The sequence below is a fragment of the Sinohyriopsis cumingii genome, chromosome 1 (genome assembly GCF_028554795.1).
Source record: "Sinohyriopsis cumingii isolate HCF-2022 chromosome 1, ASM2855479v2, whole genome shotgun sequence".
Classification (NCBI taxonomy): domain Eukaryota; kingdom Metazoa; phylum Mollusca; class Bivalvia; order Unionida; family Unionidae; genus Sinohyriopsis; species Sinohyriopsis cumingii.
The window spans coordinates 30,449,636-30,469,324 of record NC_142961.1 but is presented as its reverse complement, the minus strand read 5'-3'; the positions used below and the strand labels follow the sequence as shown (position 1 = coordinate 30,469,324).

Sequence of the window (19,689 nt, the reverse complement as noted above, 5' to 3'; positions counted from 1 at the left end):
CCATTGTTGCGATATCTTGATGAAAACGTTCGCCGTGTTCATCACTAACAATACCACAGTTGCTAGGAAAGAAATCCAAATGGGAATGAAGGAAGTGAATCTTTAGAGACATATTGCAGCCAAGTTTCTTATACTTCATCAACATGTCTTCTACTAGTTCCTTATAGTTTTCTGCCCTAACATTTCCGAGGAAGTTTGTAGAAACTAGGCGAAAAGCATTCCATGCTTGTTTCGCGTCACCTTCCAGCAAGTTGTTGAACCGGTCATCTTTGAAAAGCTCTCGAATCTGAGGACCCACAAAAACTCCCTCTTTAATCTTTGCTTCGCTGAGTCGAGGGAATTTTTCATGCAGGTATCGGAATGCTGGCAAAGTCCGGTCAATGGCTTTCACGAAGTTCTTCATCAAACCTAGTTTGATGTGAAGGGGTGGTAGCAAGATTTTCTGAGCCTCAACCAGAGCTGGGTGTTGGATATTCTTCTCTCCAATGGCTACATTCTGCCTGTGAGTCCATTCCTTCCTCATGTAGTGCATTTCCCTTGCTCGGCTATCCCACTCGCATAAGAAACACATGTATTTTGTATATCCTTGCTGCAGTCCCATTAAAAGGGCAACTACCTTCAAATCACCACAGAGGTGCCAGCTGTACTTGTTATAATCAATGGAATTCAGTAGCTGCCTTAAGTTATCGTATGTCTCTTTCATGTGGACAGCATACGCTACTGGAATAGATGGAAGAATGTTTCCATTGTGCAAAAGCACAGCCTTGAGACTCAGTTTCGAAGAGTCCACAAATAGTCTCCATTCTTGTGGGTCATGAGTGATTTTTAAAGCATTCATGAGGCCCTCAATATCGGAACAGAATATCAGATTACTTTCCTTTCTGAAGAAAGGCTCCAATTGCTGGTGGCGCTTTCGATATGCAGTAATTGTGACATCTTCTTCTAGAAGATTCCATTGTTGGAGTCTTGATCCTAGCAATTCTGCCTTGTTCTTTGATAAGTCCAAATCACGAATCAGGTCATTTAGTTCTTCCTGTGTTATTCTGTGTGGGGTTGATGATGCACCACAGTGAAAATCTGGATCACTGCATGCTGATGGACCAGGAGAAGAACAGGTCGACTCACCTTTGTCTTCGTCAGATGAATCAAGAGAATATTCTGCTGGAGGTTCTGGAATAGGAAGTCCCTCACCATGTGGAACTGGTCTCAATGCAGACGGAATGTTTGGGTAGACTATTCTCGACTTCTTTCGCTTCGTTATTCCGCCGGAAAGAGGAGGAACCAAGCAGAAGTAACAGTCATTCAGGTGGTTGCTTGGCTCTCTCCACACCATTGGGACTGCAAACGGCATTGATGACCTTTTGCAATTCAACCACTGTGAAAGCTGTGTTGTACATGTAGCACAGCATATATGCGGAGCCCAAGGCTTGTCTTGGTCACCAACCTTGCATCCGAAGTAAAGATGATATGCCTTCTTCACTTGAGAATTGATACTTTTCTTCTGGTTGGCAAATGTCACTTCCCCACAAATATAGCAAAAATTGTCCGCGGTATTAACACACTTTCGAGGCATTACTGTTCTTTATTGTACGTAAATGGATAAAATAATAAGTTTTATGTAACAGTAGCTTGAACTGTCTCGCACAACGTCTAAAATATTTTAAATGCTGAACCTATCTGATTGGGCTTTATATAGTACACTGCTTACGTCAGCTTCAGCAGCCGCCTGGCATTAGTATAATAGGCCTACACATGTATAGTACACTGCTGACGTCAACTTACTTCAGCAGCCGCATGGCATTAGTATTGCATTGCATCAGAAAATGATGCAATCAACTGTGGATGATGTGAGCATGATGGTATTATGCAATGTTACATCATTATTCCGGATGTTGCTGCAGTCCTACTGGAGAAATTTACACAGTGAAACATAGAAAATGAGGTATATGAATATCTTCAAAACGAGAGCCAATACAAATTTTTCACGGTTATATTCGTGTTCGGCACACCAAAATACTACAGATTAGGGCCTTTTCAAGTCAGTAATGATTTCACTGTTGACCAGTGTGATTAATCTAAATATATCATCTCAGATTAAAATTGAACTCTACTTAAAGACTGACTTCACTTCATTTGTGGAGATAGAAATAAACCATTTTAATGCAAACAGCCTTACACTGCTCTGGTGATCTAGTGGTTAGAGCATCTGTCTTGGATACGGGAGGTTATGGGTTTGATCCCTGGCCTGTCATACCAAAGACTTATACAAATGGTACTAGCAGCTGCCTCACTTGGTACTCAGCATGAAGAGGTTAGTGTTAGGACTGGTCAGCCTGGTGTCAGGATAATGTGACTGGGTGGGACATCATGCTATATGTCTGTGACATGATGCTCCAGTGCTAGGCATCACTATAAACTGCCACACTGAAGACATCGTAGCAGTATGACTGAAAAATTGTTTATCTATCAATGCATGCTTAGAGGTATATACAGTTTAACTATCAATGCATGTTTTGAGGCATGTACAGTTTAGCTATCAATGCATGCTTCGAGGCATATACTGTTTAACTATCAATGCATGTTTTTGAGGTATATAGTTTAACTATGAAAGCATGTTTTGAGGTATATACAGTCTAACTATCAAAAAATGTTTATTTCTATAGTTTTTGGTATTGTAATTTCAAATAACATTATTCTGAAGTTTGGTTATTTTAATGTAACAACATTATTCTGTACTTGTCTTTTTGTTTAATAACTGCAAGGCATTATTTTTCCTGCAAATTAGGGGATAGATTCACAACATTAACATGGCTATTGTCCTCTGACACTAATCAGATTTAAGTTTACTTCTAATTGTTTGATGGTTAAACACTGTAAATCCTCTAGGCTATAATAAAGATACTTCTCACAATCTGACATTTTGATTGTTTGTAATTCCACCAACTTTGGAATTTTGACCTGTGTATACAGAAACATTAGAGGACCTAATGAAAGTGGTCTTTTGGGGGCATGTAGTCTTTGTGCACATGTGCTTGCTAGATAAGGTTTGACTGTGTAAGAAGATCTTGTAACAGACTGGAGACTTAATTCATTTTACCTTTATTAAAATTTAATGAGATGCAGGGCAGTGGCGATGCTGTCATCGGCTTTCATATTTTGTTATAAGTTTAGACATGATATACTACAGGGAATGTGTATGGTGCCACAGTTTGCAGCTTGGGCATACATATCTCGAGGAACTCTGGTTTGAAATAGTTTCCGTCACCAAGATGGATCATATTTATGGCCCTGGAAAAAGGATAACAGATGCAAGTCCCTGTGTAGTGCCTTGCTTAAACAGCTGCTTTACACATCACTGGTCCCATATTTGCCATATAAAAATGAATTTTTCTACCCTTAAGAATGAAATCTTTTAAATTGCATGCACAGAATGTGAATCAATAGATTTATCTGTACAGTGAAAATGAGGTATTTTCTCAGAAAAAGAAATTTTTAGGTTAAATTCTGCATCATCAGGACTACCGTACTTGGCTATTTCATTGACAAATTGTAAGATACAAAGGAATATGCCTTTGCTGTAGTGTATTGTGTTGCAACTTTATGGTCTTAAACTAAGAAACAGAAAAGCGAAAACCAACAAGTTTTGTAAAATTCAACAAACAATTTATTTCCCTAGAATACAAAGTACAGGGTGTACCTTTCATCCCAAAAGGCATTACTTTATATTGATAAAGTCCATCTGGAGTTAAAAATTATAAAATTTCCTTTGCCCTTTCCTTCAGTGGAATTTGTCAGAAGCCTTTTAAAAGGTAAAATTGGTGACATATTTTGCATTTCCAATTTTGCCAATGCAATCATAGATTCTTGGCAGTGGAAATGAATATTTTTGTTTACACTGATCACTTTTCTATTGTCATTGCACATGTGGAAAGTATTATCTGGTTTTGGCGCAAGAAATCATTGGAAACTCCAGTCACTTTTACTTGGTTCTATGAAATCATTCTCCAGCAAATACTGAATTTCTTTTTGCATACATTCCTGTTTGAGAGGATTCATCTGGTACATATGCTGTTTCACAGGTGTGGAATCTACAGTTTTAGTTTCCTGGATGTAGACTTTATTTGTTTGTTAGGAACATCTGGAAACAAGTGCTCATATTCAAATATTAGCTGTTTTATCACTCTTTTCTTATAGCTTCAGATGTAAAAGTTTCTGGTCCAGATTAATCATTATTTCTGAATTTAAAGATTGGTTACACCAAAGTCACTACAGTCTGATTTCATTCCATGACTTAAATCCTTAGTGTGGGACAGGTCCAACTAAATTTACTGCATGCTTTATAGTGTTATCTGTATCAATATACTTTGATATATTTACATGGAAGAGTTATTTTTTTGTTTTTGTCGCTCAGGATTAATGATATAATGTAAATCACTTTTTTTTCAACATGTGTAAGGACTATAAAGTTTAACCTGAAGAGGATTTTGAAGTATGGGCAAGAGTGCCAGAGTTTGATCACCAGGCTGAAAACAGTTTCTTTGAATTTTTGTCATGGTTTAATTTCATTTTTGACTGAGTAGATTGAAGATCTGTACTGACAAATTGAAAACTTATTTTTGAAATGAGAAACATAGTCAAAAAGATTAAATTTTAAAATTTCAGTTGAAAGAAGCGTCTCTTTTAATAACGTCACTGGTCCATGGACAGTATGTCCACAAACTAATTCAAAAGACTAAATCCCAATGATTCTTGAACTGGTTCCTTAATAGCAAACAACAGTAAATGAATACATTTCAGTTTTTCCAGGTTGGAAACATTGTGACCAAATTTTTTTTCTTCTTCAAAGTATGATGAACTCTTTCTAAAGCCCTTTGGCTTTCAGGGTGATAGACTGGATGCCTAATTCTTGCTTAACTTGCTGGAAAATTCCAGACATAAAATTTGACTTTTGATCAGATTGGACAGATTTGGGAAGGCCAAATTGTGTTAAATAAAAAAACTTTTATCAAAGCTTTTAGTGTGGTTTTAGTTTTAATATTTAAAGGAATCTCTGGGAATCTGGTGGCTACACACATTATCGTCAGCAAGTACTGGTTGCCTGACTTGGTCTCATTTTTCCTACCATTTGACAAGTGTAACAAGATCTGCAGTATTTACAAACATGATTTTTTAAATCCCTAAATGACTAGACAAAGGAGTTTCATAGGCTATATGACTAATGCACAACAATTTGATGGGCATACAACTTGGGAACAGCAATTTTATAGCTCACTTAACCACTCATAACCAGTCTTTATGAGTGATCTCTATTTCCTCATAAGGATCCAATTTTGAACAGAATAACAAATGGGTACTTTTGTGGCTTTGGTTTCGCTAAAATTTCTCTGAAACAAAACTGGAGATCTCAGGATCTTGTTCCTATTTGACAATGAGTGATTAGAATAAAGAAAATGAAATGTAAAAAGAGGTTCACAGTGATCAGTGCCTTTTGGTAGATCCTTGCCATAGTCAGAAGTGACCTATCAAAAGCCTGACCAATAAATGTATTAGTTAAAGGAGTAGTTTCTTGATCAACATTATTCTCAAGAGCTTTCTTTCTTTCTTTCCCATATGTCTATTAACTGCAGCAGCTGGGTATAACTCGGGAATTTCATTTTCAATAGGATCAATTTTCTGATCCAAATAAGGCTTGTCACTTACAAGTTGTTTAACCATGACCTTATCTCCAGCTAGGTAATTGCCTAGAAATAAATGAATACCCTCAATGGCTAAAGATGACACTGTTCTGACTGTCATGGTCCAGAGACTGAGTCAGATGAAAAATTTACACAACGGAGAGGAACATTAACAAAGCCACAATATACTTTCAGAATAATAACACTTTCATGAGAAGAATACTTGTCAGAAAGAGGCAAAGTACCTGAAAAGAAAAGACTACGAAAAGCTTATGTGTCCCTAAATTGTAATAGGGATAGGATTGGCATAATCACTAATAAGTGTTACAGAACCTTTTGACATAAATGGGTTTGTTTGATGCAACAAATGTATTGCTTTCAGTGCATGACCATGAACTTGACCTGTTAGAAATAAGAGCATCTGGAATAGTTCTATCATGATTCTGTTGCTCATTTTTCAGTCTATTGCAGTCAGAAATAATGTGCCCTTCTTTCAATAAGTGCACATAGGAAGAGATGAGTATTTCTGATTAGTCACTTCAGAAACTGGATTCTTGGAAGTTGACTGCTCCGGTGGCCTTGTGGTTAGAGCGTCCACCTCAGATGTGGGAGGTCATGGGTTCAAAATCCCGACTGAGTCATACCAGAGACATAAAGGTGGCCTTGTGGTTAGAGCGTGCACTTCAGCTGCGGGAGGTCGTGGGTTCAAATCCCGACTGAGTCATACTAAAGACACAAAAATGGTACCTTCAGATGCCTCATTAGGTGCTCAGCATGATGAGGTTAGTGTTAGGACTGGTTGGCCTGGTGTCAGAATAATGTGACTCGGTAGACATCACTATAAGCTGTCACACTGCAGACATTGTAGTGATGTGACTGAAAAATTATTAAGCTTCATTAAAAATCAAAATCACACACATAACACAGATTTGGAAATTCTTATATGAGACTGAAATGGCTTTTTACCAAACAGCTACTGAATGGAAGACATGCTGACAAAACAAACTGATTTTGAACTCTTCACTTAATGAGCTGTCTAAGGTTATTGTAGTCTTGACCAGCACCTATGAAATAATTGTCCTTTTTCTCTTGCGAATTTGACCGGTCTGTCCAATTTCTTTTTTACAGTTCTGAAACCTGTGCTGATATGCCTCAGATGCCAACTCACAACCCTTCAAGATACATTCCTTAACCACATCATAATCAGCACTTTGTTGTACTGACTTCATGGGCTCTGCCAATAAGTACATTTTGTAATAATAGAGTCCATTGCTCACTTGGCCCTTTTAAATTTTCAGAAATGGGAAATATCTACTTTTTCCTTGAATGGAGGGTACTAACTTAATATTTCTGGTAATATTTTCATGTAAATTGAAATTTACTTTCTTCCTTGTATCTTTCTCTCTGCATATATATATATATATATATATATATATATATATATATATATATATATATATATATTTTGCCTCCTTTTTCTCTCTCTTTTTGCAACTGTATTTCCCCTATCTTTTCACTTTGTATTTGAATTAGCCTATTGTCCTTTCTCTCTCTCTCTCTCTCTCTCTCTCTGCAATTACATTTTTCTCTCTTTCCTCTTTCTGCAACTGCATTTCTTTCTTCTTTCCATTTATGCAATTGTCTCTTTTGTCTCTTTCTCATTCTGCAATTGCATTTCTCTTTATGTGGCTGCATTTGTCGTTCTTCTTTTTCTTTCTGAAGCTGAAGCTTTCTTAACTCTGTTTCCATCTTGTTTTAATTTCAGTTCTGTTACTTTCATGTCAAGCCATATAGACTTACTTATGAAACCCAAAGCACATTTATTCAAAAAATTCTTTTCCACCAAATATTGGACCAAAATATTTTTCATTTCTCACTTTGTTACAGAAGTATTTGCTTCAGTGAGATCATATTATCTGGTAAGCTGGAGTAATTCATCCTTTTTTAAGGACTCTAATCTTTCCTGTGTGGATTTAAAATAAAGTTTTCCACTTAAGATTACATTGTGAAAGCTTGTCAGTTTCACTAGATATTTATCAGATATGTGAAATTAAAATACCCACGACATAGAATATTCCAAAAACAAAGTGAATTTAAATTTCAAAAACAATGTTTTGAAATATTTTAGAGATTCATATCCTGAACAAGCCCCCAAGTTTTCTGTAATGACTCTAGGGTCTTGAACTTGGTAACAGAAAAAAGCCAGAGCAACAAGTTTGTAAAATCCAACAGAAAGTTATGTCCCTTGAATACAATATGGAAATTTAAAAAGAACTTAGTGTATTGTGAATTTAGTCCCAAATTGATTTAAAAGTTCTATTGCAAGTCCAAAAATGTGAATTGCCAATTAAATTCCAGTCATATTCCAAATAAATTCCAATATTTAATGTGTTGATCTGCCTGTAGTCTTGAATATATTAAAGCAGTTTTCATCTGATGCAGCATATTTCATTCAAAGGCAGCAGTAGAGTGTCTTTTTAGTGCCGCATTCATTATCCTATGTTAACGTCACAATTAGACTGGCTGATGACAGATTTGGGAAACTGTTATTCCTGGCAAAGCAAGCATTTTACTAATTTGTAATTTGTTTTGTTTTAGTTATACATTTTAGAAACTGTTACAGTGTCAAACACAGAGCTGTATACAAATTTTGGAAAATTCTTCATTATTGTATTCGATATGTTATTGTTAAACTCTTAGTGTGAAGAAGATTATTCTGTTCAAAACATAATTAACCATTGAGAACTCAGTTGTGACAGACTGAACAGCACACTTGTAATAATTAGCAGGCCATGCCTCACTCAACTTGTATGTCTTATTATGACAGAATTCTGTTTGTAAATCATGTCTTTGTTGAATACAGTGTATATCAGTGCTTTATCTACAAATGGCTTCATGTAAGTCATTTGACTCATCAAGGCAAAAACGGGGAGTCAGAGTCCAAACCTATGAGTGTTATTCAAGCCGATGATCAGTCATCAGTAGTTTTTAAAAATAATCATTGTTTAAATACACACAAAAAATATTAGTTATATAATGTGACTAAAGCCAATAAGGCAATTCCTTTGCCAGAAGCATCTGAACATTCTATATTTGCTAACAATCATTTTGATGGTTTCATGTGTTATAGATATTTGATTTAATTATATCTGATTTAATATATATTTATTTCAATTTAATTGTTTGCTTGTCAGTTTTTAATCTTTTATTTTTCATTACATGCTATTGTAATGTAAATTTATTCACTAGAGATGATACCTTTTTCATAAAAATAGTTTGACCTTGACTGTTCATTTTGTAAACACCTGGTGTTGACCTAGACCCTGACCTTGATTCAAAATTAGTAGCAACCACATAAATAAGTTCTATTTTTATTTTAAAATGATTTGTTGTTGTCACGGTCATGATGGGACTACGTCTTTAATATGAAAACAATTTTTTAAAATTTTATTCCTTAGAGTAAAATGATTGGTTTTCATCAGGGCCACACTGGTTGTACGTGATTTTTAACAAGTACATAATTTCTAAGAGGTTCTGGAACATGATCACGTAACCCCCTTTTTGTGTTTTAGAATACAATATGACCTTTGTTTTGGAGAGATATTCTCAGTGTTAATTGGGCTGTTACACTGGAAGTTGTATGTCATGCTGTTTGGAGTTATTTCACATTACTTGGATTCAAAAAGATTAATTCTTTTTTCCTAGAAAATACGTGTGTTCATATGAAATTCCTGAGCAAAGGCAGCTCTTATAAAAATTTATTCAGATTTCCAAAACTGGAGTGATATTTCTTGTTTCTACAAGGAAAGTCGACTTCAACACTACAGATTTCATCATATGTCATCATCCTCCATCTTGGATTCTTCGTCGGGACTCAAACTTGAAATCATTAGAACATTTTGTTATTAGTACTTCAAAAATTTATTAATGGATTATTTTTGGACTTGATTCTTAAAACCGTAAGTTCATATTTGTTCATTTTTACAGAATTTTTCAGGGAAATAGATTTTTGTCTTTTTTTAAAGCTTGTTATTTTCACTCTTTCATGTGTTACTGTTTATTCGAGCCTAAGCAAGTAACATAAGACATGTCGTCAGAAATAATCTGAGCATATATGACAAGACATTGTTGTTGGATATGTCAGTGCTTTCATCTGCCATTGCTGTCACAAATGATGAATTTTGCAGTTCACATATAAGACTATCCTCTACAATGTTTGATAGGCTCACCAGTACCTCTGAACAGGTAGTATTTACACTCAGCCAATGTATACACTTAAGTAGCACTGTCACTGCTATGTCTTGTTTGCGAAACTGCACCGCTCCGGTGGCCTAGTGGTTAGAGCGTCCGCCTCGGATGCAGGAGGTCGTGGGTTCGATCCCCGGCCGAGTCATACCAAAGACTTACAAAAATGGTACTAACAGCTGCCTCGCTTGGCGCTCAGCATTAAGAGGTTAGTGTTTGGACTGGTCGGCCCGGTGTCAGGATAATGTGACTGGGTGGGACATCATGCTACATGTCTGTGGCATGATGCCCCAGTGCTAGACATCACTATAAATTGCCACATTGCAGACATCATAGCGATATGACTGAAAAATTGTTAAAGCTATGTTAAAAATCCAAATCACACACACACACACGCAAAACTGCATTACAAAATCTGCCTGGTGTTGTGGACATTCAGTCAGCAGTTTGTGTTCTGGCAACCCAGCATGCCTTGCCAGTGTACTGTTCTGAAATTTACTGTTTTTTGCACATTTGGTCATGGATGTGTTTTAGCCTCTGTACATATATGGCAAAACACTCACATTCTTCACTTGACTTAACTTCTTTTTGAAAATGTCGCCAGCTGTAGGTTTTCAACAGTACAGAAGAGCTTATAGGATGATTTGCCAGCTGATGCCCATCCATCTGTCTGTTAGCACATGGTTTGCCGGCTGATGTCCATCTGTCTGTTAGCACATGGTTTGCCAGCTGATGCCCATCCGTTTGTTAGCACATGGTTTGCCAGCTGATGCCCATCCATCTCTCTGTTAGCACATGGTTTGCCAGCTGATGCCTATCCATCTGTCTGTTAGTACATGGTTTGCCAGCTGATGCCCATCCATCTGTCTGTTAGCACATGGTTTGCCAGCTGATGCCCATCCATCTGTCTGTTAGCACATGGTTTGCCAGCTGCTGCCCATCCGTCTGTCTGTTAGCACATGGTTTGCCAGCTGATGTCCATCCATCTGTCTGTTAGTACATGGTTTGCCCGCTGATGTCCATCTATCTGTCTGTTAGCACAGGTGTTATTACCAGCCCTCCTGAACTAATTGGATGATTGACATGAAACTTTCCAAATACATTCATCCCAGAATCTAGTTGGTCATAAATAAAAATGGTTCAGCTTGGACATGCAATGTGGCTGTCACAGAGCCAACGTAAAGGTTTTCTTCTTATAATACCTAGTTGGTCCTAAATTAAAATTGTGCTGCTGAGACAGATAATATGGCTGCTGCAGTGACTGTGTTGAAACTCTTGCTATCACTACTCCTGATAAAATGGTCATATGACCATGGGGTTTTCACTGAAAGACTTATTATCATGTCTGGTTGGTTGTAAATGAAATTGGTGTTTATGTGACTTCCATTATGACATTCACAATAGCCATCTTGAAAATATTGTTATTGCTACATTTCCTAGATTATTAGTGGTGTGGATATTTTACTTTCACCAAATGACTTGTTATAATGTCCAATTGGTCCTAAGTGGAAATGGTGTTGATCTGATATCCAGTATTGCCACAGTAGAAGCCATCATAAAAATCTTATTGATACTTGTCCATTACAGAAAGTCATGCTAACAAGGGTTTTCCACCAGAAGACTTCTTATGATATCTTGTTGGTCCTAAATGAAAATGGTGCAAATCTGACAACCACAACAACTTATTTGAAAAATCATGTTATTTCTGAAGAACATTGGAGATTATTTCAGCACGCAGCAGTTCAAGGGAAGAAATGATCTCATCTTAATTTCCTGCAAGTTTGTTTCAGCCATTAGCGCATCAGTCCCTTTGAGGGACTCTTGTTTAAAAGTTGACAGGCTGTAAACTAAATGAAGCTGTTTATGCATGTAAATAATGCAGTCTTAGCTGTGTACCCTATGATTTGTCCATTCAAGAATGTAGTCTACTACTGAAATGGCAATCGATAGGTACTGTTCAATTTGGAGCAATGAACTATATTAACAACAACAATCAAAATCAGTCTGAAACATTTTGTTAACAACAGATGCTTTCTGATAGGCTTAGATTCAGTGCAATGATATCCAATATTAATTATTATAATTTCCTGAACATTAAAGTACAAAGAATCAGTATGCCTTATAGAAGAAACAAACTTGGCATTACCCAACCATTGGTTGCAATATTAATTTAGGTGATAACAATCATGGATTTACAGTTTGAGGTTTTTACATATGTTATTGATTTTTACTAGCATCATGTTAGCTGAGCTGATAAGATGGTTATTTGCTTTGGTAAAACTACCATTAACATCATCCAGTTTTTTAATACATAAGTTTTGACACACTGAAAATTAGCAGAAAACATAATTAGTACCAATTAGCAGATAGAGTTGAGTTTACAGTATCCTTAGAATTTCGATTTCATACAGCTGACCACCAACTTGCGTGATAGTTGTGTAGTGGTTGTGTAACTAAAATTTTTGCTTTCACTGCTAAGTTTCACTGAAAATGACATAATTCAATTAACTTCAGTGCTATTCCTATTAGTGTTTACGACCCCTGTTTTATTGTTGTAGACAATTAAATTCATTGTATTTTTAGTCTTCATGAGAAAAAAATTCATATGAAATCACATTAACATGAAATTAGTGCAAGACAAAATCGTACAAGACAACTGGTACCTGTATCATATGTTTTGCTGCTGCAAATTTTGATGTTCTACCAATCAGAAAGCAAGTTGCAAGTCTACAGATGTGTTAGAATTGTGCTTTATTCATGTACATAAAAATAAACCACATAAAACAGTTTTATGGACTTACAGACTTGGGAACGACAGTCAATAGTTGTATTATCTGTCTAATGTTACAACAGACAATCAGATTCAGGTCTATGATTTTTTTTGTCTTTTCCAAATGATTTATGATGGAGTGAAGCTGAAGAGAAAAAGGAAGGTTGGATTAAAAAGATGAAGTAAAGGATAGAAATAACACTGCAGATTTCCCTTTACGCTAGGATTATGTGTGTATGAAAGAAAATGAAACGCTGTCATTGTTACATTCTTGTACCTGTCCATCTTAAGACAAGGAAGTTGATGAAGACTATTTGTATTATGATAATTATTATAGATTTGCATGCTAAAATTGAGCTTATGGTATGGTCTGTTGTTTGTAACTCTTTATTTACAGCAATTTACACATGATTTTACAGGCACTATTCTGACATCAGTGCCTCTCAAATTTGTTCAGCAGATGTGAATCTGAAATGACTGATCATACTAAAGATAGTAAAACATTGAACTTCTCAAGAACTGCACAACAGAAATTGTTTAAATTTCACAATGCATCATAGTATAAAGACTTTTAAAAGTAACAAATGAAGCTAGTCCACAATCAAATATGACCTCATAAAACCTTAAAATGATTTCTTCAGAGAAACAGCTCAGCAGAAATAGACCAATTTGACAGAAATCATTATGATAATTAGTAAGGGCTTTCAAATTTAATACTTATGGTAATTAAATATGACCACCACTATCCATTTGTCAAAAGCAACTCAATATAATTTGAACAAATTTTACAGAAAGCCGTTGGCATGATGTGGTTTTAACGACTTATAAATTGTTCTGGATTGAAGGCCTTTCAAATTTATATAGATAAAACTATTCTGCCATTTATTAAAAATTTAAAAATTTGTATACATCTTTAACCCCCCCCCGAACTAATGAACAGAATTTCTCCATCTTGGACACAAAGCTTCATGGCATAGTATCATTCAGTACTGGTTAAATAATGCCGATATGACATCAAATATGGATGAATATACAAAAACTAAAGAGACACTAAAGCAGTTGTTTTCATAACATGTGCAACTAACATCATTGGAAAAAACAATTGACCAGAATTTCTTGTCCACAGATTTTGCATATGGCTCAAATCAGTTGTCAGTCCAATAAGCAGCCTTGTGCCTATGTTTATATTCTTCAGTAAATTTGTTTCTTTATTTTCCACAGTTACATCAACTCCCTGCAGGTGCTTTGTAGAAGAGTAGTGCGAGTGGGATTTTTAGAAGATGGAGGATGGGAAATATGTGAGGACTCTAATTATCGTCCTCACCGTCCATGCCTTGTCTACTCCTTTGGGTAAGGCTATAAATTTATGTTGTGTTTAAAAACAAAAGTGCCATGTTGTAGAAACAGAGTTTGTTTGTTGTAGACACAGTAGAATGTCTTGACACTTGATTTTTAGCCACTGTAGCTCAGTGGTTAGCATGCCAGACTTGGGACTGAAAGGATGTGAGTTAGAATCCTATCATCAGAACAGTCTGGGTCAGCCACCATGGTGTGTCCTTCCCTAATTGCCTTGGTGCTAAATAACCTCCTTGTGTTTCCCCCTCCCTAGTCCTACTGCGTAAGACACATCACATGATATTTTTGTTCTGGGGGGTGCTGGGTCTTACTGCCTAACTAATGGCACTGTGTAGCATGTTTTGATGTTGACAAACAGTGTAACAAAACTCAAATTTTCAGGAATATCACACACAACTGGCAACCAATAACGATGCTTTTCTACAAAATAAAGTTATAATGTTTTTGCCAGACTTTACTTACCCTGGTGTCTTTTCTCTAATAAATTTAAATTCTCACAAAAGAAATGGACCTGGTTTCAAGTTTCGTTGGCCTACATTTCAATTGGCTGGAAAGTGATGAAAGCCTTGAATGCCAAAATCATGTTAAGTTGAAATATTATTCTTTAACGAAATGAATAAAAATATATTATGCCTATTGGAACTGTAAGCAGTGTTTTGTTTCATTCAAGAAACCTATCCCCAACATGAACCTACTTGAACACACTCCGTCATACCTCGACTACCTTTGCATTGCAACAAATTCAAATGTATGTCAACGGAACATGAAAATGCGTCCATTTGCTAGTATCATATTTTCATTCTGCCAGGATAAAGACAGCAAAGTAAGTATATTAATTACACATAAATTAGTGGAAGAGTGTCGATATACCGGTAGGTGCAGTTTATCCCTTAGGGTGCAAGACTGAGAGTCAAAAATCACCTTGATGTGAAAACTGGGGGTCAGACTGAGTTAAAAACAAACTTCAGTAACAAACTGGGGGTCAGATTAAAAATTTGGGGGTCTCTGAAGCGCAAGTAGGTGGCCAAGTGTGAGATATTCCTGAAATTTTGATTACTCATTCCGATGTCAACTGACATCAGAACAGGCTATACAAGGCCGTTATTTGGGTTGTAAGACATAGCACTAAAACAAAAACATACTGTCTTACATTGTAGGACTACCCTCACCCTTGCTGTAATTCTGACTAATAGAAAGATCTCTTTGAGCATGAATAAATGGATTTGCCAAACGCCCACAATTGGGAGGTGACAGCCAGGTTTACTAGGGTAGTTAACTAGGGCTGCTCACTATATTCTCCCTTTCAGGGTGACTCTGTTCAGGTTTCCATTGTTCTAGAGGGAGATTGGAGAGAGGCAGCTCAGGTACTGCCCCTCCTCCTTGCCACTTAACCTACGTGGGCATTTGGAACCACTAAGTCCCCATCAGTGTGAAGGACTGTTCAGCGGCCTTAAGACAAGGGATCTTCTTAGTCACATGTGCACCCACATGTGCACCCACATTGATCCCTATGATACAATACTACAGTCGCAGTATGAAACCGATTTCGAGATCATTGGACCTCCCTGTTCCATCAGAACGGGGGTGCTGATCTAGGTCAGTAGGAGGAGCTTTGGGTTTCATTTATCAACAATCCCTTCGCCCCTCTACACGAGCGACAACAGTCGCTCATAATAGGCACGGGAGCTTGTGCTAATGCAACATTCCCCAGCATTTTATTCAGGACTGTTGCTTTTTGGAATGCAATTGGCAGGTGGAAGCCTCACCCTATTCAAGATGAGGACAGGGATGTCATTTTGCCTCTCCATAAGACTGGGCGAGTATGCTGTCAGTTTTGATCTGACAGATACATACTTCCACGTCCCTATCCATCCAGTCTCTTGTTATATAGCAGCGAAATTGGTCCTGCTTGGCTGTCTCTTTAGGTGGGCCTAGCCAGCACATTTGCACATTGTTTTATGTCCTCTTAATCAAGCAGTCATGATCACATCTGAAATTTGATCATTCCCACATTAGTGGGGCAATCCAGGTTGGCTGACCAGGCAGATTAACATTAAGTACCACTGCCAGTGCACATGGCAGCAGTAGCCACCTGTTGCTGACCATCATTACCATCAGCAAATCCAGGGTAATGGTCTCTACTCATAAACATCTTAGAAATGAAGGCTGTCATCAATGCCTTTCATTTCTGTAAAGATTGCACCTACATGCAGGGTAAGAGGGCTGCATCCGCCTTTATGTTCACCTGAATTCCTTGCAGTTCTGGTCAGATAGTTTGGTGGTTCTCATCTCATGATACAATCAGGCTTCCTAGTCCAGAATGGGTTGCTGTCTGTCGGTAGTGAAACAATCATCCCTGTGCTCTCTCTTCCATAGCCAGATTGTGAAAAGCAGCCATGCAAGATCACATTACGACATCATGGCAGACGTGACATTGGGCATGATACAGATCTCAGGTCTGTTAGACATTTTTAATCTCCAGTGACCAAAATCTGTTACATTGTTTCCAAAATGGAATTTGCCTTGGGTTCTAACTTGGCTCAACTCAAGCAAGTTTGAACCTCTCACTCATGCTTTGCAAAAGTTCCTATCGTACAAGACATGTGCAGGGTCAGTGAACTACATGCCCTTTCAGTTGACCCGAATTATCATCAGTTCAGTTCAGATGGTTCAGTAGTCCATCTTACAAAACCAGGCTTAGGTGCCAAGAATTGGTTGCCATCCGTAGGTAACCAACATGTCGTCATTGACCCTCTCTCTTCCATAGACAAGTCGAGAGGTAGCCATGCAAGATCCTGTCTCCAACCTCAAGCACTACTTGAGACACACAGAGACAAGTCGTGGCTTGCACAAACATCTCTTCCTCCTGGTCAAGGCAGGAAAACAAGACATCACCCCTCAAGTCCTTGCTTTGTGGCTGAAGTGGATTTGCCATTGAAATTTTTTGTAGGTGAGAAGATTTCAACTTCATCTTCTCAACCATATATGAGTCCTAGATTAAGGGATTCCAGGCTTTGTTGCTTGTGCTATTAGGAGAATGGGTTTATCCTTCATATGGGGAATCCAACCACTCATCCCTCAGAAGGATACCTGAGGTAGAGGTCGGATGCTCAACATCCCCTCCTTCTATTGCTTATTCTCGTAATGTGATTGGAGGATGTATTTGAAGGAGAAAGCAAATTTTTAAGTTAATTATGTTTCTCCGAAAATCACATTACTTAAAAACCCTCCCAATCTACCCCAACATTTGGGTTAGTGTTTCGCTGAGCTAAAAGCTGTCAACACCTGGTGGCATCAAGGGGAGGTAATGGACCATAGTTACTGCCCTTTGTCTATCTAAAAACAGAAAAGATGTTTTTCGTACTTATTAGGGCTGGATTTGAAAGGTAGTAGGTTAATATTCCTGTCATAATGTGATGGGTAAGTATTTTCTGAGAAACATAATTTACTTAAAAATCTGCTTTCCCTTGATTTTCCCTTGTCATAATTACATATTGAGTGTTCACTATCCATAAATTGTACGGGCCAGTGAACAACATTTACTAGACTACTGTTTACACCTTTATACCATGTGCAGAATCAGTATGAAGTGGGCAGACCCAATAGGTTACTGATGTCACACAAGTGGGTACAACTCAATCAAGGTCAGGTTGTTTCACCATTATCTTTGACATTTATATTAGAGGAGGAAATAATTTATGACTTGATTGGATTAACTTTTGAATCCAGTCTCAGTGTTTGATTGCCTATCAACATGTGATTCTGCCTGTAGTAGGATGAAAATTGCATTTTAAATGCTGTATACCATGCATATTTTGGTTACATCAATATCCTTAGAAGAATTTTTTTTTTTAAGACAATGATTCAATATATTATTGTGCATATTCTTCCCAGATTACAGAAACCAGTGGGAATCAGTCTGCTGGAGACCCGAAATGTTTTACTGGTGCGGTGATGTGTGGTAATATGGTTATGAAGCCCGACATGACAAGGTGTTAATTGATTGCCTTTTGTACTCTGAATTGTTCTTGCATTGCTTGTATTGTTGAATTGTTCTTGCATTGCTTGTATTGTTGAATTGTTCTTGCATTGCTCAAGATGCTTATAGTGAAATGTCTAAGGGAGGATGATAAATGTTTTTGTTTAATTTTGTCAAAATACTGAAACAAGCTTTTCTCCCGGTGTTAAAAGAACAAAAAGAAAAACAACAAAACACCAACTGGCTAAGAAATATGACACTAGAATTCATCTGATGGTGTAAAGCGCATACCTTTACCAATCACTGCCATCTCATCTCTGTCCACGTGGGTTTGAATCTTGGCCTTGGCCATGCCATGGTTTTCCTGGTTTCTTCCTTCACCTTTTATACTGGCTGCCATGTATAGCCTATCTTGCACTGAGAAATGCATTGAACTCCAAAAAGAGCAACCAACTCCAAAACTTTCTCCTTAGGATGAACTTAGCTTGGAGGAGTATTGGAGAGCATTTTCCTGCTTAAAAACCCAACAGCAGAAAAACTGAAATTTTATCTTTCTTTCAAGCTAGCATGGTTGTTTTGTCATTGCCACATTCTAATGCTGATACTGAAGTGACATTTCTAATCTTTGCAAAAATAAAATTATTCAAGTGGAAATCTGGACCAGAAACTATTAATAGCTGTTAAGTTTGAAACTTAATAATTGCATTGTCGTCAGTGATCTTTTGAATGGAACTTAAAATGCTTGTTACTTTTAAAACTATGATACACCTGTCTTCCATCTTAATTGAATTGTCATACACTTGCTTATATTAATCAAAAGGACTAGAGAAACATGTTTTCATTCCTTTCTTTGTCTAAGAAATAACCTGCCAGCAGTGATCATTCTGACCCTCATACTCCAAATAAGAAAAAGTTAGTAACCATTGAGGAGAATGAAAATAAATCTCTTAAAGTTGTAAGAAATATTAAGCATCAGTTACAAAATACTGTACAAGTTTTTCCCCATTATTTAACATGAGACAAGAGCACAGTTACAAAAATACTGTACAAGTGTTTCCCCATTATTTAACATGAGACAAGAGCACAGTTACAAAATACTGTACAAGTGTTTCCCCATTATTTAACATGAGACGAGCATCAGTTTGCTTCACAAATAACACAATCTCAGCTAAGAAAATGACTCAAAAACAAATGACTCTTGAGATTTAATTTTGACTCTTGAGGTTTTAGTGTCGGGTCAGATGACATTACTTTTGAAATCTGTTGAGAATCCTGATTCACACCTGCTAATAAATGCAGAATATTAAAGGTAAGCAAAACATCATTAATCTGCACTTGATTACCTTTGGCTTATGCGAGCTGTTACACCATGTTAAGTTGAAGCACAAGTATAAATTTGCACTTAAAATTATACACAGCAACATTAATATTTTACATGAGCTGTAACATGCATTGTATTTATGCCATATCGACGCCTTCTAACAAGTGTGGCAAGTATAAATTTGCACTTAAAATTATACACAGCAAAATTAATATTTTACATGAGCTGTAACATGTATTGATTGTATTTATGCCATATCGATGCCTTCTAACAAGTGTGGCAAGTATAAATTTGCACTTAAAATTAAACACAGCAAAATTAATATTTTACATGAGCTGTAACA

At 36.9% G+C, this 19,689-nt stretch overlaps 1 protein-coding gene across 5 annotated transcripts in view; it reads left to right on the top strand.

Moving 5' to 3' along the window:
• LOC149806627 (putative methyltransferase-like protein 24) overlaps positions 1–19,689 on the top strand; it is a 77,339-nt gene that overhangs the window by 28,743 nt on the left and 28,907 nt on the right. For all 5 annotated transcript variants that reach the window (XM_089955854.1, XM_089955848.1, XM_089955871.1 and 2 more), the window contains exon 3: positions 13,912–14,040. In XM_089955854.1, the coding sequence (XP_089811980.1) occupies positions 13,912–14,040 (129 nt within the window). The remainder of the gene's footprint in view (positions 1–13,911; positions 14,041–19,689) is intronic.